Source organism: Melanostigma gelatinosum, assembly GCF_949748355.1.
Source record: "Melanostigma gelatinosum genome assembly, chromosome: 11".
Lineage (NCBI taxonomy): Eukaryota > Metazoa > Chordata > Actinopteri > Perciformes > Zoarcidae > Melanostigma > Melanostigma gelatinosum.
In genome coordinates, this window is record NC_136644.1 from 13,337,848 (window position 1) to 13,362,800 (window position 24,953).

The 24,953-nt window shown below is 41.0% G+C and overlaps 1 protein-coding gene across 1 annotated transcript; it reads left to right on the forward strand.

The window, feature by feature from the left end:
• Positions 1-322: 322 nt before the first annotated feature.
• On the forward strand, positions 323-24,703 carry cep44 (centrosomal protein 44). Its single transcript, XM_079277965.1, has 10 exons — positions 323-548; positions 17,950-18,097; positions 18,290-18,427; positions 20,340-20,414; positions 21,001-21,195; positions 21,846-21,974; positions 22,979-23,077; positions 23,760-23,828; positions 24,010-24,047; positions 24,441-24,703. The coding sequence occupies exons 1-10, from the start codon at positions 457-459 to the stop codon at positions 24,523-24,525; spliced, it is 1,068 nt and encodes a 355-aa protein (XP_079134091.1). The 5' UTR covers positions 323-456; the 3' UTR covers positions 24,526-24,703.
• Positions 24,704-24,953: the final 250 nt, after the last annotated feature.

The following is a 24,953-nucleotide window of genomic DNA, read 5'->3' on the forward strand; positions in this document are numbered from 1 at the left end:
AGAAACTGATGAACTGAAGGAAAATTAAGACTTTTACAGTGAGTCAACATCATTCGTTTTCTTTGTGAATACGCGCTGCCTATGACAAATTAATAAACTAACCTCAACGGGAAAAGAGCAGAGAACAGTGTGCGTAGAGTTTACGTCACTGACGTCAACCTGCGTGGAACAGCCAATCATGTTTCGTGCTGTTGATCACCCGGTAGAAACAAAACGACTGTTCCTTCGTTTCCCTAGACGGGACGAAATAAAACTTAGCTCGGCAACACTAGAAGACTGCAGCGAACTCATTGAAATTATAACACTGTCATTTGCATATTCAAACACGACGTAAAACTTGTAGTGGTTTGCGTGTTTAGTCTAATTTTGCGTCGACCGTATTTGTGTTGCCACAACACAAGCTGACTCCAGTTAGCAGTTTAGTTTGGCGCGTCTCTCTCTTTGTTACAGATAAAGATGCAGTCCACTGGAGATGTCCAAGGATGTCTTCGTAAACTGGAAACTCTCCTCCGGGCGATAAAGTACCCAGGATATGTCGACTACAACGGGTAAGAAAATAACACATATCTGCCTGACACGGACGCTTTATAAAAGCACAGCAACTCCAACATACATAGAGGTTTCCAGTGCTAGAAGCCCATATAACACCACACGTTAATATTTAACTAACTAGCCTGGCGTGACATGTAACGTTAACATTAGTCAGTAGGAAGCTAACGCTAGTGGTAGCAGCAGTCAGCGAGTTTAGCTAACGTTAACCGCTAACTGTGTTGTCAAACGGAATATGAAAGATTTAACTGTTGCATGCGTTACTCTTACATTTAAACAATAGAGTGGTCTCGTGTGACGTCACAGTTTAGCTGTCGGCCATGTTGGAGTACACACAAAGCCACTGGCATGCACGGCTGAGTCGCATAACCTATCGGTGGTGAACTTTTGTGAGAGACAGCGAGATCCTTCTTGTGGCACTGGCACCTCTGCGTCACTCAGCGTCAGTCTGTGTCACGCATTGTCAGTCTGTGTCACGCAGCGTCAGTCTGTGGCACGCAGCGTCACTCAGCGTCACTCTCTGTCAGTTCAGCGGAAAGATTCAGCTGTGACAGGCGAGCATAGTTCGGCAATCGTCAAGAAGCTGCGGAGCTGAGGGGGCGGAGCCACATTTCCTGAGACATTTCCTGAGAACACCCGTTGTTGTTACGACAGATCAGCTTCCATAAATCAGTTTTATGATTTTAGTTGAGTCACCGGAGCCCCCTGTTCTCTGTATGCATCCTTAGAGTAAGTACGTTGTACTTTTTTGTTTCTCATTCATTTTATTTCAGTATGATTTTGCTGCTTTTGCAACAAAATGGAACATAATACACTTTCCAAATTATTACTTTAGTCACTTACAACAATCGGCTAAAATAATGAAAATAAATCATCCGTTTTAGAATCATTTAAAAGTATATATTAAAATTAAGACATAAAATGTCCAATCCAAAAATACATGTTTGAAAATATCTTCACTCTTCCTCTGCTTATATGTATGTCAGTAGGACATATGTTAACTGTTAACAGTTTACAGTATACTTAAATAAATATAAATAAATACAAAACACACACACACTTTGTACACACACTGCAGCAATTCTTTTGCGGGAATATGAGCATATTTTCCCCCTCTGGCAAAATACGACACGTCTCATGCCTTATTTTATTTTACCAGTTGGTGGCGGTAATGCGCCAATTCGTTTGCCAACCGCCAGTACACCAAAAAGGAGGAGAAGAAGAAGCTTTCGCGTGCTTGTGTTGTTGTGCTCATGAGCGACAGCGCTACGTACCCCGTTGTAATAATACTATGAGTGAGGAGCGGAGGACCCAGTCCTGCTGCCAGGACGGAGTCATCAGAGTAGTGTAAAAAAAGTATTTCAATCGGCGCAGGGTGACGCAGAGTGACAGAGCGTGACGCAGGGTGACAGAGCGTGACGCAGGGTGACAGATATTTGATGTTGATGGTTAATTTGCAACCAAGTTGTATACATCATGTATTTACTTGTTCAAAGTTCAAGTTCAAAGTTCACTTTATTGTCAAAGTTTCCACATGTGTTATGCATACAGAAAATTTGAAATGCCGTTTCTTGCAGTCCCACAGTGTAATATAGACATGAACATATAACATATAATAGAATAAAATAGAATAAAATAGAAGAAAAAAAAGTTAAGAACATAAGGGCCTAGATAAAGGATTAACAAGTAGCAGCAGAGAATAAAAAGTGACTGGTGCTGGATGAGGGAAGGGTGTGTGAGGGGGAGTAGATGTCCTGGTATGTTCCATTTGAGGCAGTGGGGAAAGGTGGGTGAGGGGGAGGGTAGAGAGGTCAGGGGAGAGATGGCAGAGATGGCAGGGGGGGAGAGAGGAGGAGAGAGGGAGGGAGAGAGTTCAGCATCCTGACCGCCTGGTGGAAGAAGCTGTTCCTCAGCCGGGTAGAGCTCGAACGGAGACTGCGGAACCTTCTCCCTGAAGGCAGGAGGCTGAAGAGGCAGTTGGAGGGGTGGGTGGGGTCACCCGCAATGCCGAGTGCTTTGCGGGTGAGGCGGGTGTTGTAAATGTCCTGTAGTGTAGGGAGTGAGACTCCGATGATCCTCTGGGCAGAGTTCACAATGCGCTGCAGGCTCTTGCGGTTGGAGGCGGTGCAGCTTCCGAACCACAGCGTGATGCAGCTGCTGAGGATGCTCTCAGTGGCCCCTCGGTAGAATGAGAGCATGATGGGGGGGGGGGGGGGCTCCTGCTCGCTTGAGCTTCCTGAAGTACAGGCGTTGCTGGGCCTTCTTTGCCAGTTGCCAGGTGGCTGCCTGCTTGAACATGTCCCAGTCTGTAGTACCAAAGCAGTCCTGAAGTGCAGCAGTACTGTCCTCTGGCCACACCCGTACCTGTTTTGAAACCGGTTTGGTAACCTTTACCCTTGCTCTGTAGGCCGGTTTCAGCAAGACAGTGAGGTGGTCGGAGAGGCCAATGTGGGGGAGGGGGGACGCCTTGTACGCTCCCTTGATCGATGTGTAGACTAGGTCTAATTTGTTGTTTTCCCTGGTTGGAAAATCAACATGCTGGTATATTTTAGGCAGAACAGTTTTTAGGTTAGCATGGTTGAAGTCTCCAGCAGCGATGAGAAGGCCGTCTGGGTGTGCTGTCTGTTGCTCACTGATGGCTCTGTAAAGTTCACTGAGTGCCTCCTCTCTGTCCTTGTTGTTGGGGCTCGGAGGTATATAAACAGCCACCAGTAGAATGGCTGAAAACTCCCTCGGCAGGTAAAAAGGACGGCACTTTAAAACCATAAACTCCACCAGCGGGGAACAGTGTTGGTTAACAACAATAGCGTCTCGACACCAAGCATCTTTGTTGTTATTTGTATGTAATAGAAAAGTAAGCATGTGTAGTTCATGAAGCAATAAATAATGACAATTGAAAAATATAGAGAGATGTTTGGTTCATTCTTTTCAAACACTAAGCCTAATTTACCTGAGTCATTGATTTAATTGTCACACTTAAATCCTGAATTGACTGGTGAAACAGAAGAAGTTAAAGGCCAAGATGAGAAGATATAATGTTGGTCAAATACTGTGGTCCAAATTCAATTTATTCAGTTTTATTGGCATTGAGATATAGAAAGTTTGACTCTAGAATATTCAAACAATTCCGAATCTCACAAGACAAGAGCAAAAACAAGATGAATGTGTTCTCCTTTCTTCGTTGCTGTCATGTTAACTGTCTTGTGACCCCTAAGATTGATCTCTGGAGCTGTAGGTGGATGCAGACTGTCAGAAGTGTTACTATTTTGAAAATGTATCACTGATTGTGTTACTATGGTAACTGAAGCAAGGTCCACTGGAGGCTGTTTAATAATAGAGTGCAGTGATGAGATTAACGTGTTATACATTCATAATATTAGCAATTTCCTGCCACGTTTTTAATATTTTGTGATCCTATATTGAACGTAATTTTCTTTTCTTTCTCGGAACTGAATCACGCTGCAAGCAATCGGTCCATTTTGTAGCCTCAGATGGCTTAATTGTTGCTGAAAGAGCACTCTTCTAACGTGCATTTATTAATATAGCTGTATAGTAGTAGTGTGATGGCAATAACATAACGAAAATAATGATGTGGCCTGCTGTACATGTGTTAAGTAGTAGCCTTTGTAACGTAGCCTATAAAACAATCAATACATATGGTAACATATACTAACAATGATAATAATATACTGTGTTGTCAAACTTGTTTCAACTTGTTTATCTGCTTTTTATATGTTGTGCTATATATTGTGATGACTTCCATAACAGGACAACTACGTTTATTTAACACCAGTAGGAAATGGCATTTAACACGCAAGCTGAAACTCCTCCCCTGTGCCAAGCCTGTCATACTATAGGGGACCCAAACATTTGTCCCTTCTTTGCTCATGGAAACTAATCACTTTCCTGAAATGAACCATCCACCTTGTAGCCCTTATCTAAAAACTCCTCACAAAACATGTCGTAATCACTCTCATATTTCGTGGTGAGTCTTCGTCTTCTTCTTCATCCATGTTTTGAAGGTCGTCTAGCGCTTTCAGCTGGTTGTCTTTGTCCATATTTGTCACTTCTGGCAAAGTGACTGTTCCCTTGAACACCTTGGTCTGGCACCACTTGGCTGCCAACAAAGTGTGTTCCAGTCGTCTGAATTTGCCATCATTCTGCATTTGAAGAAAAGGAGCATTATAAAAAAACACCATTCATTTTAAGTACATTTCATTTTTAAGTCACTTTGACTGTAAAATATGAAACAATAACTAAATAGCACATTTAATTTCAACAATAAAGAAGTGATACATTGTAATGCTACATTAGCACAGTAATACTTTTTCCAAATGTTGACAGTGATGTGCACATAATGCTTGTGTACCCGACTGGAGGTCCGTGAGCACCATGTATGTTGTGTCAAACCAAACAAACGTTGGATCGGGTGGCTGTTATAGGAGACAATAACCAAACTTTTCTGTAATGATGGTGGGGGATCATAAGCAGGATTTTACTGGAGCGTGAATAATGTAGAGGCTTCAAATATATTTACAGGTGATATTTATACATCATTTTGTTTTGGATATAGAGATCGAAAGGGAGGCCAATGTTGTAATTCAGTATTTGAATGTCTTTATGCCAAACATAAATTGTCTATCAATAACATCATGTATTTCCCTTAGTTGTTGGCCTTGTAAATACCTTTGAGTGTGACATATACTTACCATGAACTTGTTGAAGGTGTTTCCTGAAGTTCGGAATTCGGGAAAACACTCTGTAGCTGCAAAACGGACAATGACTGTGGCATCTATGGCTTTGATTTGCGTCCTGGCAAAAGCATGCCAACACAAGTTTCTCTGTCGAGGAACATTGCATAAAATTAGGAATATTAGTGACATGAAGATTTGCTTAAACTGTTGTAAAAAACAGGAGCATACAGTATTTTCTCTTCAATCATGTTTAAGTACCTGTATCTCCATCGCGAAAATAAACAGCATCCCTTAGATGTTTTTGATGTAGATGCACTGCAGAAGCCTCTACTTGCAGAGTGCAAAATATACACTTGGGACCAACAAACTGAAGAACAGACTGTGCATCATTGAAGACCTGATGTGAATCTGCAAGAGAATATGTATTTATTTATTTTAAAATAAATTTCAACAAATATGTAATATGAAAGAAAGGTCCCAGCTTCATTCTATACCAAAAATAATAAACAAACTGCAACGTGTGCAGTAGAGAGCAAATACAGATCATACTCTATAGTCTATTTACATGAATGTTGTAAATTTTAACAACATTTTTAGATACAACTCTGTCTCCTACTAGTTATTGGTAGGCCTATAAATCTGTGTATAGGCCTACTTCTGGGGAAGGGGGGTTATTACCAAAAATAATGTCTGTGTGCCATCACTATAGATGCACTACAAGCCTAGTTCCAGTAAAACTCGTTATTCTTATTTGCGTTATTTCTTGACATGTTGCGCACACTGTAGCCTACAGTGACATCTAGTGGCGACGGCCGTGGCAGCAACTTCTATTAGTTATTAAATACCTTATAATAAATACATCTACTGCATGACAGTGATCAATGCTGGATGTCTTTCAAAAAAGTAACATACCTTTGTTTTATTGTTGTATTTCTGACACCCACTAGAACCAGTAAATATATCATACAGATATTGAATTGAATGAGGCTGGGTGACGAACGTGGCCAACTACACTACATGCCGGTGTGGATGTCAAATCTTTAAAAGGTGAAGATACACCAAATCCGTGGACGTATGTGAAGTTTATGGATCCCATTCATTTTTTTTATTGGAGAGCAAGATAGACTGACCATTCAATGTATCCACATTTGCATAAACACGACCCGCGTTCAACTTTATACAAATTTGGTCCGTCCGTCGCAAGACAGCAGGCTCGCGAAACTCAGAACAGACTTTCATCTGTCGCCATGTTGAAATCACTTGAGCCGTGGCGTCTTTCCGTTTGTTGGCTGGATTTGGTAGATCTCGACCTCGTCACTGCTATTTTGTATAAAAAGCCCAGCCTAACCAAGTCTGCAGGCAACTTTAAATCTTTAAATCACCTAACCCCAATGAAGTTACGATTTTTTGAAGTAATTTTCGAAGTAGGAATAATTCGAGGTACTGCAGCGTGGAGTCTCAAAGTGCACTCATCCTTACCTGCCATGGTTTAGTCCTTATGACCATGTTCAATGTTGATGCCCAGTACAAAGAAAATCTATTTCAAATTGTCTTTGACATCTATACATCCGAAAAAAAGGTAGTGTTAAGTTTAAAGGTTTTGAAATTATTCGGACACACTTCACCTCTACTTCTCGACCTAACACGGAGCCAATGGCCCATTTACAGCGTAATCTCACCTCTGATTTTAAAATTCCACCGACGCAAGGGGTGTGGGCTAGATCCGATGAGACCTATTTTTTTGTCAGAGAGATTTGTTTTTTCTAAACTTTTTTTAAAATGAAGTAATCAGTCATTATTGCCATTATCATTTCTGCAAAATAGTTTTGCCTATTTTTGTTCCGCATTATATATTTATATGATTATTTTTGGTGTAAACATGTGAGCACTGTTTTAAGGGAAATTGGGCTGTTTCCACACGGAAGACATTCGTATGAAATAGGCTAGACTAAATTGTTAAAAGATCAATACGCTGTATGGACTGGTCATGTACAGCCAACAGTTAAAAAAACGTGTCTTTCATTTTCCTTCCATGGAGGTTAGGGTCCCGTATTAACAACGTCAGTTGGCCGTGCATGTCCACTCTGTATTGCGGTAGCATGGTGGAAGTTCTACTTAAATAGCTTGCGTGTTAAATGCCATTTCCTACTTGTGTTAAATAAACGTAGTTGTCCTGTTATGGAAGTCATCACAATATATAGCACAACATATAAAAAGCAGATAAACAAGTTGAAACAAGTTTGACAACACAGTATATTATTATCATTGTTAGTATATGTTACCATATGTATTGATTGTTTTATAGGCTACGTTACATAGGCTACTACTTAACACATGTACAGCAGGCCACATCATTATTTTCATTATGTTATTGCCATCACACTACTACTATACAGCTATGTTAATAAATGCACGTTAGAAGAGTGCTCTTTCAGCAACAATTAAGCCATCTGAGGCTACAAAATGGACCGATTGCTTGCAGCGTGATTCAGTTCCGAGAAAGAAAAGAAAATTACGTTCAATATAGGATCACAAAATATTAAAAACGTGGCAGGAAATTGCTAATATTATGAATGTATAACACGTTAATCTCATCACTGCACTCTATTATTAAACAGCCTCCAGTGGACCTTGCTTTAGTTACCATAGTAACACAATCAGTGATACATTTTCAAAATAGTAACACTTCTGACAGTCTGCATCCACCTACAGCTCCAGAGATCAATCTTAGGGGTCACAAGACAGTTAACATGATAGCAACGAAGAAAGGAGAACACATTCATCTTGTTTTTGCTCTTGTCTTGTGAGATTCGGAATTGTTTGAATATTCTAGAGTCAAACTTTCTATATCTCAATGCCAATAAAACTGAATAAATTGAATTTGGACCACAGTATTTGACCAACATTATATCTTCTCATCTTGGCCTTTAACTTCTTCTGTTTCACCAGTCAATTCAGGATTTAAGTGTGACAATTAAATCAATGACTCAGGTAAATTAGTCTTAGTGTTTGAAAAGAATGAACCAAACATCTCTCTATATTTTTCAATTGTCATTATTTATTGCTTCATGAACTACACATGCTCACTTTTCTATTACATACAAATAACAAGTAAATACATGATGTATACAACTTGGTTGCAAATTAACCATCAACATCAAATATCTGGCACCCTGCGTCACGCTCTGTCACCCTGCGTCACGCTCTGTCACCCTGCGTCACGGTCTGGCAGCTTGTGTCACTCTGCGTAACCCTCTGTCACCCTGCGCCGATTGAAATACTTTTTTTACACTACTCTGATGACTCCGTCCTGGCAGCAGGACTGGGTCCTCCGCTCCTCACTCATAGTATTATTACAACGGGGTACGTAGCGCTGTCGCTCATGAGCACAACAACACAAGCACGCGAAAGCTTCTTCTTCTCCTCCCTTTTGGTGTACTGGCGGTTGGCAAACGAATTGGCGCATTACCGCCACCAACTGGTAAAATAAAATAAGGCATGAGACGTGTTGTATTTTGCCAGAGGGGGAAAATATGCTCATATTCCTGAAAAAGAATTGCTGCAGTGTGTGTACAAAGTGTGTGTGTGTTTTGTATTTATTTATATTTATTTAAGTATACTGTAAACTGTTAACAGTTAACATATGTCCTACTGACATACATATACATGTAAGCAGAGGAAGAGTGAAGATATTTTCAAACATGTATTTTTGGATTGGACATTTTATGTCTTTTAATTTTAATATATACTTTTAAATGATTCTAAAACGGATGATTTATTTTCATTATTTTAGCCGATTGTTGTAAGTGACTATAAAAGTAATAATTTGGAAAGTGTATTCTGTTCCATTTTGTTGCAAAAGCAGCAAAATCATACTGAAATAAAATGAATGAGAAACAAAAAAGTACAACGTACTTACTCTAAGGATGCATACAGAGAACAGGGGGCTCCGGTGACTCAACTAAAATCATAAAACTGATTTATGGAAGCTGATCTGTCGTAACAACAACGGGTGTTCTCAGGAAATGTCTCAGGAAATGTGGCTCCGCCCCCTCAGCTCCGCAGCTTCTTGACAATTGCCGAACTATGCTCGCGTGCCACAGCTGAATCTTTCCGCTGAACTGACAGAGAGTGACGCTGAGTGACAGAGAGTGACGCTGAGTGACGCTGCGTGCCACAGACTGACGCGTGCCACAAGAAGGATCTCGGCCCTGCTGACTTTTGTGCTGTCTTTGGTTGTGGCAGCAGAGCTGATAGAGACAAGAAATCATTCTTTCGTTTGCCAGCGGTCATTACACATCAAGGAAATGACACGAAGGAGCTATCCAAGCGGCGTCGCGAGAAATGGCTGTAACGCATCTCTCGAGATATAAAGGAATGGAATTTGGCGTACACTAGAGCAGGGGTTCTTAACCTTTTTGACGTCGGGGCCCAACTTTTCAAGTACAAAGTGTCCCGGGGCCCACTCTGACTATATGCATCAGAAGTGTCAGACAACCTGTAGGTCATACAGAAACAGAGCAGTGGGCCTTTGGAGTCAGTAAATATTTAAGATTTTTGTCCGCATAAAATAAAAAAGTATCTTTCAGTATAAATAACTGCCGGTGGCTGTATCTGTACAGGTAAAGGACAGTATAGGGCTGTAACTACACTATCAGTGAACAACTGCCTCAGATCTGAAGAATATTGGACAAAGTATGACCATTCTACAGAGTTTCTTCATGAAGAGATCCAGGCGGAGCTCTAAAAGGACATTTGGAGACCCAAATGGACACATGGTAACCACATGATATTCTGACACACTAAAGGTGTTTCTCCCTTTATATTTTGATATTATATTATTTTCCTTTTATTTTTAGCCTTTGCAAATTGCAAAAACTACGTATATATGGTGGAAGACATGGTGTGTGAGTAGCGGACTTGCTGTGCTTAATGGCTGCGACCGAGCGCACGAACGAGAATGAGAATAGCTCAGTTACGCAAACGTTGGTTGACGGCTTATGGAAGAGGAGGATAAGGTTTGTACTATAAGTACTAGCGTTTTCTGAAGGCAGTAGCTCCATGGTAACATCCGCTAGCACGTTGTCGGGTCTGTAATGTGTCTTTTTCCGTCGAAATGCTGCAAGATACGACTTGCAGCGGTTATGGCGACTTTGGACAGTGTGTGTGTGGGCTCCTTTTGTGGAGAAACCATAAGAAATTAAAGAAAATCGATGATTTCTTTGCAAAGATGAGGCTTTTGGGCATGCTGGGATACCAAACACGGACATGTTTTGTGACGTATTTGCGCAAACAAGCCGTAGGAACGGAAGGGGAGGGGATCGAGGATGCCGGTGTTGAACAGGCAAAACCCTTGTTAAATAAATGAGATGATACAATGTGATGATCACAAAGACATTTATTATCATGTGTATGTAAACCTGCATACACAACAAGAAGCTCAACAGACTTTCCCACGAGCGTTGGATGTTTCGTCGCTACGTGTCGCTTTATTTCTGAAGGCTTCAGAGCTTCGTTTGATAGCATTAGCTCACATTCCACACACTGAGCACTCGGCTCTGCCTCGTTGCCTCCGTTCACAAAGCCGTACTTAAGAAAGTCAGGGTTGTACTTGCGCACACATTTAGACTTGGGGGGTATGGCACCACTGTCGTCTTCATTTTTTCTTTTTAATAACTTATCCATAACTTTGGCTACAGGCTAGCGGCTAGCTGAGTGTCTTCTTCTGCTTATTGCAGCTTGTTAAACAACTGACTGACGCATTACCGCCACCAGGTGGTGGGAAGCTGTATTGTAACTGAGTGTCTCATGGATAACAGTAATATCTCTGGTGTCTTCAATTGATAACCTATGCGGTCCCGCGGCCCTCGCGGCCCACAGGTGCAAAACTGAAAGTTTTTCGCGGCCCTCTAGGTGGCGCTCGCGGCCCAATCATGGGCCGCGGCCCTATGGTTAAGAATCACTGCACTAGAGTATGTGCGGATCACTTTATAAGTGGTCAGTGATTTTATTTACTAATTCGTTTGTGAACAGTATTTAATAAAGGAAATATAAATTAAACTTGGACATGAGAAGGTTACAGAAGCTTCATCGGCCTGTGACAGCAGTCGGTACCAGAGACGTGTCGAGCGTGTACAACAGGCGAAACACATAGATGCAGCCTCAGCATTGCTTGATATGAGTTTAACGTCGGATCATGCATATGACAGCCCACCAGCAGCAGAGGATGAGGACGAGGACGAGGATAAGAATAACCAAGCCAACCAGACAGACCTCGGTGGGGCCACAATTGCAGCAATGCAAGCTGAGATGCAGCGCCTACTCTCGGAAAATCTGAATTTGAAAAAGGAACTTTCCGATGAACGATCCATCTTTGATTCAGAATTTTTCGAAAATAATGATGAAAAAGTGAGATATTATACTGGACTGCCGGACTTCTCAACCCTGCAAATTCTATACCATTTTATAGAACCACACATCCCATATTCTACTTGTGTAAGGACTGGGGGTGTTCACGAGATACGTGTAGATGTTGGCGTAGTTTACCGATGGAAGATAAGTAGGATCGGCACTGAAACGATCTGCACTCATCGTATAGGGATCCAAGTTACCAATAACCTTCAATTTGGCCAGGTAGCGAACCTTTGATGCACTATCCAGTGATTCAAAGTATGGTATTTTCGCCGCACTTCCTTGTTTACTCGCCGCCATGTAGGATCTGTATGTACTCCAACATGGCGGACAGACCTCGTAACTAAGGAGATCGTGACGTCGGTGAGACCACTCTATACCGATGCAGTTTACAGTCGGGGACAACTAAAACATTTTAGTTTTCTTACTATGCCTAACGTTGCATGTAAGACTTTATCTGCTGTTTGGTTCATACAAACACCAGTATGTGGTGGCCTCTGCCTCAGGTGGTGTAATCTGCACATGCAAATGAATGACCTACCTTATTAAAGACATAGAACATGTCCTCAAGTCTTCAATGACTTTGTGTGGAATGCCTCTTGTAACGTTGCCTGTCGACCACAAGGCATCACTATTGTCCCAGTGTAACGTAATGACCATGTTCTGCAAAACCTTTATTCCAAAAGGAATTGCAGTTTGTCTCTAGGTGTTCCTTGGCCTCCACCCAAACCTTCAAATTGACATATTGACATATCAAATTGACATATTTCCCCATCACATTCCACTCTTTGATTACATAGTAATCACACAAAAATAGTAAAAATATGTTATAAGGACATTTCAATAACAACAGAAGTATTACCCAAAAATATGATTTGAAAATACATCACTTGAAATATCTGAAGAAAAACAGTTCTTGTGAGATAAAAGATCCCATAAATGTAGCAGGCAATATAATTCAATTAACACAAAAGAATAAAAAGATAGAAATCAAAAACTGTCTTTTAGGCCTGCGCATCAAAATCATCAAAGGAGTCAGTGTCGCTGTCAAAGTCATCCGCATAGTCAGTAATAGGATCATGTTTCAAGTTTTTTACTGCGGTGCGTCTGGTACAGTTATGCGTCGTTGAGTTGTCATTGTCTGAGTCAAAAGTCGTGTTGTTGCGCTGGTCGTGGCTGCTCTTCATCTGTTTGTGGTGCGTTCTCCTTTTCTTGTGTTTGTTGGCATAAACACGTGTCGAGAGGGGCTCTTCATCTTTGTTACTGTACATTACCAGGATCCTCTATTTCTGAAGTCAGTGAATTGAGTCTGACTTGCTGCCAGTCAGACATGTCCTTCACACCAGTCCTGGGCTTCGTACCATGTGGAAACATGTGGAATCCTCCCCGTTTACAAACTCAGATTGTGTGGGACACAGAGAAACAGACATCAACAGTACTTTTTTGTCCAACAAACTCTTATTATATCATTTCCACTTCTCTAAATCATACTTCCCTAACCTTTCATCTTGTTCACGTAACCCATGTGCTGTGCAGTGAAGTGAATCAGCCTGCATGTGACAGTCTAAACATTTTATTATTTTTTTTCTTAATAGTTAACGTGACTTGCTGTAACTTTATAAATCCTTCAATCTCATTCGAATACATATGTGGGTGTGAGTGGTGTTTGTCTAGTTTCTAATGTGTGTATTAAATGTACAAGTTTGTCATCGAAATAATCTAAAGTTAACTCACCCTCTGTGTTGTATTTGTTGGTCCAGCTCTGGTCTCACTCCGGTCCCTGCTGCACCCCCTTTGATGGCTGATTGTCGAGCCCTCCCACCACTCCTTGTTCATGGAGCGTGAGCATCTGTTCCTCAATGTTCAAGCTGCCACATGTATGGCACACAAAGTCTTCAGTTGGTGTGTGTCAAAGTCTCTTTCAGCTTCCTCTCATGCCCTGATACATTATCAGCTGGGCATGCTTGCATCTGTGCTGACGAAACTTCTCTGTTGTCCGTTGTTGAACTGATCCTCATGTTCAGCATGTTGCATGTCACACAACTCTCTTGTGTGATGTTCTCCAGGCTTATGGTCGTATGCAACTCACTGCAGGTTTGAATGCCGCAGATATTTTCTGTAGTTGTGAGCATTGACATGGTACCTGTAGATTTTGACGAGTCTCGTTCGTCTTCTTCATCCTCGACGTGTTGAGTGGTGGGTGTCGTTCAAGTTGTTTGTGGCTGGGGAGCATACAGCAGGAAGCGGAATCCCCAGATCAGGACCAAGGACTAAAAATGAACAAAACAAACAAAACAAAACAGCTGCCGAAAGTTCAGCAGTAAATGTTAGACAACGTTGTCTCATGTAGTGATACAATTCTTAGATCTCTATGTTTCTGTGTGTGTGTGTGTGTGTGTGTGTGACCCCTCTTTCAGCTGCTGCGAGCGAGCATGGTGTCTGTGTGTGTGTGTCTCCTCTTTCAGCTGCTGCGAGCGAGCTGTGTGTGTGTGTGTGTGTGTGTGTGTGTGTGTGTGTGTGTGTGTGTGTGTGTGTGTGTGTGTGTGTGTGTGTGTGTGTGTGTGTGTGTGTGTGTGTGTGTGTGTGTGTGTGTGTGTGTGTGTGTGTGTGTGTGTGTGTGTGTGTGTGTGTGTGTGTGTCACCCCTGCATTCCTCTTGGACATCAACTTATTTGTATCTGCTTCACCTCTTTCTCTGCTCCAAGCACGTTTTGAGTTTGATCAAATTTTAATCGTAGGCTAAAACTGCCTCTTTCAGGGAATCCCAATTTTGTTCATTCTTCCAATTATTTGGCAGTCTGATTGTCCTTGTCCCACATTCATTTATTATCGGAGGTAAGACCTTGGCATCGGGCTGCTCAGACTCATTCTATGACTTTTATCATTCCCAAATATTTCACTTTTATTTCTAAGTCTTTGACTCGGTCTTTCTTCGTACATTTAATCTGTTTCAATTTACCTTCTAAATCCCCTCTTAACATTTTGAGCTTAGCGGCGCTCAATGAGCCGTTTTCAGGAAGACCTTTGTGATGAAAAGTTACTCAAAGCTTGTTATTTAGTGAAAAGCTGTTGCCGTGGCGACGGAATTTCGATCCTTCGCCATGAACGAAGAAACTGATGTAACTCGACTCCACATCATCAGATCTTTACCAGATTTCACGTGCTTGATTAGACTCCAGGCCTGAAGACATCTGCAGGCCAATTTTGAATCATAGTCATAGCGCCACCTACTGGTAACAGGAAGTTAAAGTCTTTATACTTTGGCTTGTTTCTCTTAGTAGGTTAATCAAATCAATATCAAATTTGTTCCACACAAATAGAAGAAGTTCATAATGCCAGATCATGAAGATTTTGATGTTTCGTCGAACGCCGTTGCCGTGGCGATGCAGTCTTCGCCGTTAACAACGAAGGTCATTTTGAGAGGCTAAAAATGCTCGAAACATAAGCAATCTTGGCAAGTAGATTACAAGGCCGAAATGTAGTTGTGGAATATGATTTTATTGGTTCAGAGTGGCAAATCGGCTCAATAGCGCCCCCTACAAAATTTCGACGAAGCAGCCCTCGCAGTACGTTTGACCTAGATGTATGAAATGTGGTAGGAACATGTATCGCATATGGACTTCAATAAAAGTCTCTTGGGGCTATGCTCTAAACCCAACCGGAAGTCAGCCATTTTGCATTTTTTATGAATTTCTCATGTCGTTTTTGTCATTTCCAGGCGCTGCACTTTAACGAACTCCTCCTAGGGAATTCATCAGATCAACTTCAAATTTGGTCGGTACAGTCTAAAGACCTTTGTGATGAAAAGTTACTCAAAGCTTGTTGTTTCGTGAAAAGCTGTTGCCGTGGCGACGGAATTTCGATCCTTCGCCATGAACGAATAAACCGATGTAACTCGACTCCACATCATCAGATCTTTACCAGATTTCACGTGTTTGATTAGACTCCAGGCCTGAAGACATATGCAGGCCAATTTTGAATCATAGTCATAGCGCCACCTACTGGTAACAGGAAGTTAAAGTCTTGATACTTTGGCTTGTTTCTCTTAGTAGGTAAATCAAATCAATATCAAATTTGTTCCACACAAATAGTTCATAATGCCAGATCATGAAGCTTTTGATGTTTCGTCGAACGCCGTTGCCGTGGCGTTGCAGTCTTCGCCGTTAACAACGAAGGTCATTTTGAGAGGCTAAAAATGGTCGAAACATAAGCAAACTTGGCAAGTAGATTACAAGGCTGAAATGTAGTTAGGGAATATGATTTTATTGGTTCAGAGTGGCAAATCGGCTCAATAGCGCCCCCTACAAAATTTCAACGAAGCAGCCCTCGCAGTACGTTTCACCTAGATGTATGAAATTTGGTAGGAACATGTATCACATATGGACTTCAATAAACGTCTCTTGGGGCCATGCTCTAAACCTGCATGCAGTGTCTGACGGTCACAGAACTGAATGGCAGCATCAGCCAGAGTCCTCGCGCCGTCCGACGCTCGACGGTCGCGGACATTCTCGGCCGCGCAGGCCGGAGTCCCGCCCGCACCCCGATGTGCATATTGCGAGGGCCCGCTCATCGCTGCTCGCAGCTTTAATTTCAAATGTTATTTGAAGTTCACGTTAGTTATTTATCACGATTTTTATTCTATCAGTATAGAATTCACGTATTGGCGCACAAATCTTATTCTATCAATTGCTTTAGTAGAATTCACGTATTTAGCGCATAACAACGGTCTTACAACAAACCTATATCTGTAGTCAAGCGATCTGTGTCTACAATCACCGTATAACACAATCCTGTCTTCTACGTAAAAGCGTGCAAATAGTGATATGCCAGAAAATGAAAAAGGGAGTTTACATGAACCACATTCGTAAAACGAAACCACGAACGTCAAAAACAATTGTTACCCAAATAATAAAAAAAAATTAAAAAATGACTACTTGACCATTCATCTGTGTCTGTTAAATCATATGACCTTAGTATAATTTTACCATTACTTTTACAATTGGAATTTTAACTTTCTTACCCGTTTGTAGAAATTAATTCTTTTTCGTTGGATTCGCGTGCCGTCAATCAGAAACTCCCTCAGGTCTGCCGGTTCTTTCTCTCTTATCTAATGAGGTATAAGACAGGAAACTTCAGTTTTGGATTCCTGGGAGAGGCCTCTTTCCCCCGGTCAGTCCTTCTGGAGCTCTGATAGACAGTCAGCGAATCCTGCCGACAACGCCACTTTGTTGTGGAATATTTCTATGAAAAGTCGGGAGAAGAGTTAAAGTGTTTCTTATCAATGTCAAATGAAACAGAGTCTGGATGAACGATCAAAGTTGTAATAGTCAATTTATTTGCTTGCAAGCAAAGAGAACACTGTCTCACAGACACATCACGTCATCTGCAGGAGGTGCTCTGAATAACACAGTCAGATGCATGTCTTGCAAGCAAAGAGAGCACAGTCTCACAGATACATCACGTCATCTGCAGGAGGTGCTCTGAATAACACAGTCAGATGCATGTCTTGCAAGCAAAGAGAGCACAGTCTCACAGATACATCACGTCATCTGCAGGAGGTGCTCTGAATAACACAGTCAGATGCATGTCTTGCAAGCAAAGAGAGCACAGTCTCACAGATACATCACGTCATCTGCAGGAGGTGCTCTGACAACATAGTCAGATACATGGACATTTATACTCAGCCAGGTGCTTCCTTTGATTGGGTCACTGTGACCCAATCAAAGAGTTAAGATACAAGAAATACAGAGTCTGAATAAGCCTGTTTTACCATCACACATCACATATACATACAGAGGGTCATGCCCTTCAGCTGATGCTCATCAGGAAGTACCGTAATCTAGACCTCTGTGTGTCGCCGTCTTTGAAGACAGAAACAATGCACAGGAAAACAGATAACAAGATAACAGATAACAAATAACAAGACACCTGGATGCAAAACTGATAGAATCATCTACTCAAATAGGTTTTGTGCCTGCACTTTTAAAGACTTACATTCTTCAATCCTAAAGCATAAGACTATGACATATTTCCCCATCACAGTTTATATTCACTTCATGAAGCAAAATATGTCTGTTGATTTTGCCAACTATTGTCTAATACAATTCTGGCACCATATAAAGAAATTAAATGTGTCTGTCACTTTTTGCCCAAACATAACTGTGTATGAACTTGATTTTAGGATGAGTTGTGACAACTGCAGGATTGTTAGCAGCGTGGACTTTCCATATCAGATTCTCTCTGTCCTCATTTGCAGTTTTTCTCACAGTTTAGCACGTTCTTTGTTTCTCCACCAGCCTTTCCAAAGGAGATCCCTCTGCTTTTCTGCCAATTGTGAGCTTCACCCTCACCTCCTTCTCTCCACCCTTTGCTAAGCAGCTAATGGAGGCTGGACTGGAGCTGACTGGCAAAACTGACCTCCGATTCACTGACACTCTTTATAAGGTAACACGTACACACATTCTGAGCGCTGTGTTTTCACAGATGCGTTGCAAAATGTTGTCACGTTTCTCAATTCCCATTCGTCTATATTTTGGGCTGTACAAAATAAATTTACTTGAACAGTGGATTTTTATTTAACACTCAAAATTCTTCTTCTAACCTGTCGTCCGTTCCACTCTGTGTGTGTGTGTGTAGGTGCTGAGAGATATCTTCCACTACAAACCCATACTGACCAAGCAGCAGTTCCTCCAGTGCGGTTTCTCTCAAAGGAAAATCTCTGTCATCTGCGACATCATTAACTTGGTCCTGAAGAAACACAACCAGCTGAAAAAGGTACAGACATTTTGAATGGTTTATTTTTATCTACATGTGTGTCTTGAAAGCAGATTGCATAAGCTGTATGTGTAATTTGTAACATTAAAGGCAGCAATGCAGTCTGCCTTCTTTTATGGGCGACCGTGGCACATGGGGTAGAGAGGGTTGTCCGGTAACCGCAAGGTTGGCAGTTCGGTCCTCTGTTACTACATGTGCTGTGCCGAAGTGTCCCTGAGCAAGACACTGAACCTCTAACTTCTCCCGGGCACTTCTCAGGGGCAGCCCACTGCTCCCTATATATTAGGGATGGGTCAAATGCAGAGAACAAATTTCCCAACTGCGGGACTGATACGGGATTTAAAATATAAAAAATATAGAGCAATCTGAGATTTTGGATCATGAAGATCATTAAATTCATCAGTTCTGCTTGGTGACCCCAAACTTTTGTTAGATTTTTTTCTGTAAATAGTACTATAACGGACTATCCCACAAAATTTGTATTCTATTCGAAATTTGTACTTTTGTTCGAATGTGGGAAAATATGAAATATTTAAACTGTAATGACCTTTTCAAATGCAAAATCTGTATACGCAACACACCTTTTCAAGTGGTTTACCTAGTGGTCCAGCAGAGCATGCTCTTAAAATGTACCAACAGCTTGACTTATTGCATGTTTTATTGACACGGACGCCAAGTATCGATCTTTTATGATATAAAATATTTTTAAAATAATTAAAAAATCAAATCAATTGCTTTTTCAGTCCACTAGATGGTGCTGAGTTGTTTTCTGGTGAGGTCAGCAGAGGTGCCGGGTCTGCGTGTGTGATTGGTAGGAAGTTGGTAGAAGGCTGTCAATGATAAGATGGCAAGATTTATATGCAAGAATATGCTGCCCATTGGTATTGTTTCAAGGTTTTCAGGGTCTAGTTTCTGAACTGGAGCCACAATATATACAACACCATGCCCCACCACAATCTCAAGGAACAAATTGTAGTTGTTTATTACGGTATAGTAAATATTTTGATGTTACTTTAAATGTAAAACACACTCTGACCACCGACAGAAGGACAGAGCTTAGGCATGTCTAGTGTTCATTTTGTCGACTACTTTTATATTTAGTCTTAGACCTGAGATCAAAAGTCCTTGTTAGTTTGAGTCATATTTACACAACCTTATCCTTTTTATGCTTAGTCAGTTTAGTCTCGACCAAGAATGAGCATTTTAGTAAAGCTTCAGAAAACTTCTTTCAAATAAGCTTTCATCCAATTGATTTTATGATTTTTAAAGAGCTGGTACTTACAATTTCTCACAAAATGATGGGTTGCATAATTAGGAATGCTGCTTTGTGGAGACAGTGTCTATTCTGATGTTATTAATTGAAGCTACACATCCAGACGGGGTACCTTTTTCTGATTTGCATATTTATTTAAAACAAACGCAATACAACAATGAGGCCCGTGGATTGATGGAACACACTGTCTTTACAATAAACACCTATTACAAAGACAGACCTGCCAGGCTGTTTTCAGTCGGTCATACTGGCCTGCTACTTAAAGGAGAGCTTCACTGCCACTACTGTTATACATTGAGGCATAAATAGAGCATTTGCCCAAAGTTGGATGACAGATGTGGTCCAGTTTAGTTGGCTGGACTGGCAGCTCTCGATTAAAATTGTAATGATCATCAGGGTAATGAAAATTTTCTTTTCACTAAGATACAGATGGCCTGCGTGTTCCAGTCACACTACCAGGGGATAGCCATGCACAGCCATAAGGTGTCCCCTAGACCTAAAACAAATCATTGGACTGCTACTATCTGTGAGGTGACAGTAGGGAAGTTTAGAGGTTAACAAAACAGAAGACAAACGTCATTCGACAAACAGCAACTCTGTAACATAACCAATAGGATTGTGTCTTTATATGCGATGTAGCCAAGAGTAAGATGTCCTGCCTCACACAAGGATGACCGAGGAGAAGCTCATCCAACACTGACTGATGCAGACACTGTAAGTATCATGTAAAGATACCGGCACACACTCTGACCTTACAAGCCCAAAACTGTATTTTCCGTTGACATGTCAACACTGACCACAGAGTTCAGTGTTGAGTTTTGACTTGTTTCATTTGAAGAACAGAGCAGGTCTATACCCATAAAAAATAGACAATTATGTATATTCTGTACAATTTAACAAAACAAAAGGCAGCTTTCTTGGCAATACAGATCCCTAATTAAAAAGCCAATTACCTAAAGACAAAACAAATTAGTTGTCGATTATGAATGGATCCATTCTTGGGTAGTTTAGTTTTTGTAAATGCAATAAGCTGTTCATCAGTATGGCATAAGTTGTGAGAGCCTTGAATGTGCTTGTCAGAGGGTGTGTTTTGTTACAGAGAAGCAATTCATACTTTTAAACCTAAATGAATGTCACTGAAATATACAGGAACATTAGCAAGGATGTCCAGTGGTAAATGAGCAGCAATCAGCAGGTAGGGGGTGATAAAGGTGTGATGTGTCAAATCAATGAAGATATGTGCATTAGGACGTTCTCTTCAGTTAAATGTATAAATAAATTGTGTTTTTATGTGTTTAAGGTGTCCGAGAGGCCATTTGTTGTGAGTCACGTAGAAAATTCCTCCACTTTTCCTAAAAACTCCTCTTCTGTGGAAGAATTCTCCTCCCATGATGTAACCTGTACCTCTCATAATGAAGTGTACTCCTCCAATTCTCCTGGAAATGGGATCACAGAGCTGGCAGGACACGAGGAGGACAAGGATAACGTTCTTTACGTAAGCATTTATTTAACCAGTACAAAGACTAAAGCCGGGCTCTGACTACAGGAGTTTTAATATGACACACATAAGAAGAATCTTCACAAATGTTCTTCTCTCTAATCTCAAACATGCACACACTTCAAGATTTGACTACAGGGTATTATTGAGATTTTTTGTGCCAGAGGGAGCAACAAACCACCTCACGCAGTCTCTCTCACGGGGGGTGAGATTTTAAGTGTTCGTTTTAATGTCTGTCAACAGTGGTATGCTAGCTAACGTTATCCTCAAGAGCTAGAAAGTTTACCGTTGCCTGGAAACACCGTCAGCTGCCATGGCTCGTCTCTCATTGGCTATTACGGTTATTATTATTATTTACGTTTGGAAATTAGTGAGGCTGCGAATGGTTCATACCGGATTTTCCCTCCAATTGTCGGGGGGTGATTCAGGGTTGAATCGGCCCTAAACTCCTGTAGTCTTAACCCATCTTTAAGCAAACGCGGCCTTTGAGTGGTCACGTTGTTCTCATGGGAGAAGCTACAATGCTGGGGTTTGAGTTCTGTACCGGAACCTTGAAAGGCCTACAGTTCTGAGGACCACTGGATCAACCACACATATTTGCAGAGGAGTTGGAACACGTGTAATGTACTGTGTTTACTGTCTGTCAGTCATCAGAGGTCGAGGGAAGGCTCTCAGCTCTGGAAGCTCAGCTCGGGAGTCTTCTGTCTGGGATGGTCAGGCTCGATATCCTGGAGAAACGCCTGGAGAAACTCGACAAACAGAGAATCACAGACAAGGTTGATATGACATTCTTTACTCTACTTCTTTAATATTTTCTTTATTTGACAGGCAGCAAGAAAAATGGGGAGCTCAAGTCAATCAATCTGTTTGGTTCATACAGGACTCAAGCTCAAGGAATTGCCGTCGGCCCTTAGCTCCAGAAAATAGAATTGGGAAGGAAACTTTATTTGGGATAAGACTTGAAAGAAAAACACCCTGCTACGTTAGAGATTATGGCCATAAGTGGCCATAGGTGTGAAACCTCTCTCCAGAGCTACTGGTTATTGAAGCTCAGGGACCGGCGAGAGCATAGCAACATCCTCACCAAGCAACACACCTCCGTTTAACAAATGCAGGCAAGCCTAATACAAGCAGTTATCAAAGTCATCCTACTGGACACTTTGAGATAAATGTAAATAAATAGCCAAATTGAAATCAATATAACAATAGCATGTGATGAAAAAATAAATATGCTAGCTGCCTGTGTAGACTACTTTCCATAGCACCCGCCTCGATATGTGCAGGCAGGCACATATCGGCCACCCAGGCCCAGGAGGTACGATTTTAAGATAAGATATACTTTATTGCTTGGGCAGTAGGGCTGTACACAGCTGCAATCCTGTCAAAACAATACACAGCCAAAAGACAAGGTAGAAAAACATGTCAAATGGTGGCCATGTCCTGATGGATCCAAATAACTATAAATACATAGGCACCATAAAACAGGTAAGAATCATGAAAGACGTGCGACAGAATACATGAAACCACATAAAGCAGTGCCTCCTTCCTGTGAACCACAAAAACAAGGATTGACCTGTTTTCTTCATTGTGAATATTGTTATTCATTAAGAAAAACTTTTAAAATTGAAATGTGGCTATATAACTCTCATTATGCCACCCTTGATGCCCGTTTTTATAAAAGCAATAGCTCACTTCAGCCTGTGATAGGATGTGATTGTATATTATATTGTTGTAACATACCACTGCAGCCACCTTTTCTATTTATCATGTTCTACTCCAGAATGAAGGGGAAGTCATCACTATATCCAGAGAGAGCTGGGAAAATCTGATGAGCAGAGTGCTGTTGTTGGAGACTAAACTAGATCTGAGCAATATACAGGTAGTGTACATGCTGTGACATTTCATTTGAATCTCCTCGTAGACTGTTACACTGACTGTCTTGTGGTCTGTTTCTGCTTGTTAATGTTTATTTGACTAAACAAGCCTTTTCACATGACAATGGTGGGTTGTAACAAATTGCTAATCAAAGCTAATGCCCTGTAATGTATACACTACAAGATGAAAACCCTGAAGACAGGTCGTTGTTTGGAGGGCTACAAGACAGAATTACTGGATTTTATCTGGAAAAGATCAAGTAGCCTCGGAATGAACACTAGAATGTGACCAGGATCAATACTGTAATAAAGTGAAGTCCGTCAGTCATGTTGATGTATCAGGAACGTAGCGGTTCAGTTGCATCAAACATCTCACGGTTGCAGAGACAATGAGGTGTGCATCTGCATAGACTGGTACATGACGAACTTCAGTCTCATGATGCTCCATCTTACCCTCAGTCAAGGAGAGGGGGATGTTGACGGAAGGTCACTGTGCTTACCAGATTATACAACAGTTAAATCTGTTCATAGTGGGAAACTCTTGTATAGGTTAAGCTGCAGTGTTGGTCACCTTCAGAGGTGTTAAACTGTGATTACCTTGAAACTATCACTAAACCAGTTTTCAGATGAACCCTTGACTAAGCACATTTTTAAAATGACCTTTGCTTTCTCGTCTCTTTATCTTAGTTAAGTGTCCCGCTGCCATGTTCGTCATCTGCCTCGTCGTCTTCTTGCACTATGTCTGATGCTTCAAAGGTGACAGAGGAAATGACTCATCTTGCTGTCACTATGGATATAAAAAAAGATTAGATTTCAATCATTAGGTCATTATTTTATATCAAACAAGTAATATACTGTATATTATTGTCATACTCTGGACTGCAGCCACAACATTGAGGAGACATTGTTTTCTTGTCTGTCCTGTTTCTTTTTCCAGGAGGACCTCAAAGACAGACTAGAGAGGATCACCAGCATGTAAGTTCTCCAGACTTCACTGAAAAGGAGTTCACATTCACCACCTCCTGGTTGGGAAATCAGTCTGCTCCCTGATTTTCATTCATTGATGTTTGTTTTTAGCTTTCCCTTTTTCTGTTTTTTAAATGTGTACACAACTTAAGTTCCAAATCTGGCTAACCTTGTTAGCTGTGCCCTCCAACAAAACTACAAAGTTCGCTTTGTTTAAGATCTGATACCTTTCACACAGTTATTGATCTTTTTGCTGCATCCATCCTGCTTTGATAATAGCAGCACCAGTTGCCCCTCCAACCTTGAATTGTATGAATGTTTTTTTTATCTAGTTGGGTTTATCAAATTAATAATTCAATCATTTTTACAATTTGTGTGTTTGTGTATGTCTGAACATTTTAGGTTGAAGAGCACCTCCAGTCTGCTGAAGAACACAGAATCTTCCACAACACTGCAAATTAATTATGACACATATTCATCACTTTAGTTTGGGTTCATTGAAATATCTTACTTTTCTATTGTTTTGGCATTGGTAATGTTCCTAATTGAACCTAATTATCTGCATGTTGGCTTGCTTTGTATTTTTCCTAGCAAGCTTTCTGAACTTTAGACAAGAGGCTCTACTGTTGGAGCTTTTAACTCCAGTCTTAAGGAAAATGACTGAATGAATGTCCAGGAATAAAGGCCTCGGCTGATGAGTGCAGTAAATGATTTTCTAATTATCGCAAATAAATGCACAAATGTTAAAACTGAATGTGCCTGTTTGAAGTGTTTTTCATTTAGTGAAATTGATAACTCATTTCTCAATATTGTGTTCACTTTTTATAACTCAGTCAGCCCAACAGAAGTCAATGTTATCTATACTGTGGATCACTTTTCATTGCTTTGACAAACACGAAATATTTCAAGGCTCAT

Bases quoted from the DNA above. Each gene is read 5' to 3' on its own strand.
- cep44 (XM_079277965.1), top strand. From the start codon at position 457: ATGCAGTCCACTGGAGATGTCCAAGGATGTCTTCGTAAACTGGAAACT. The intron at 18,098-18,289 runs GTAACACGTACA...GTGTGTGTGTAG, and splicing joins TCACTGACACTCTTTATAAG to GTGCTGAGAGATATCTTCCA. The intron at 24,048-24,440 runs GTAAGTTCTCCA...TGAACATTTTAG, and splicing joins CTAGAGAGGATCACCAGCAT to GTTGAAGAGCACCTCCAGTC.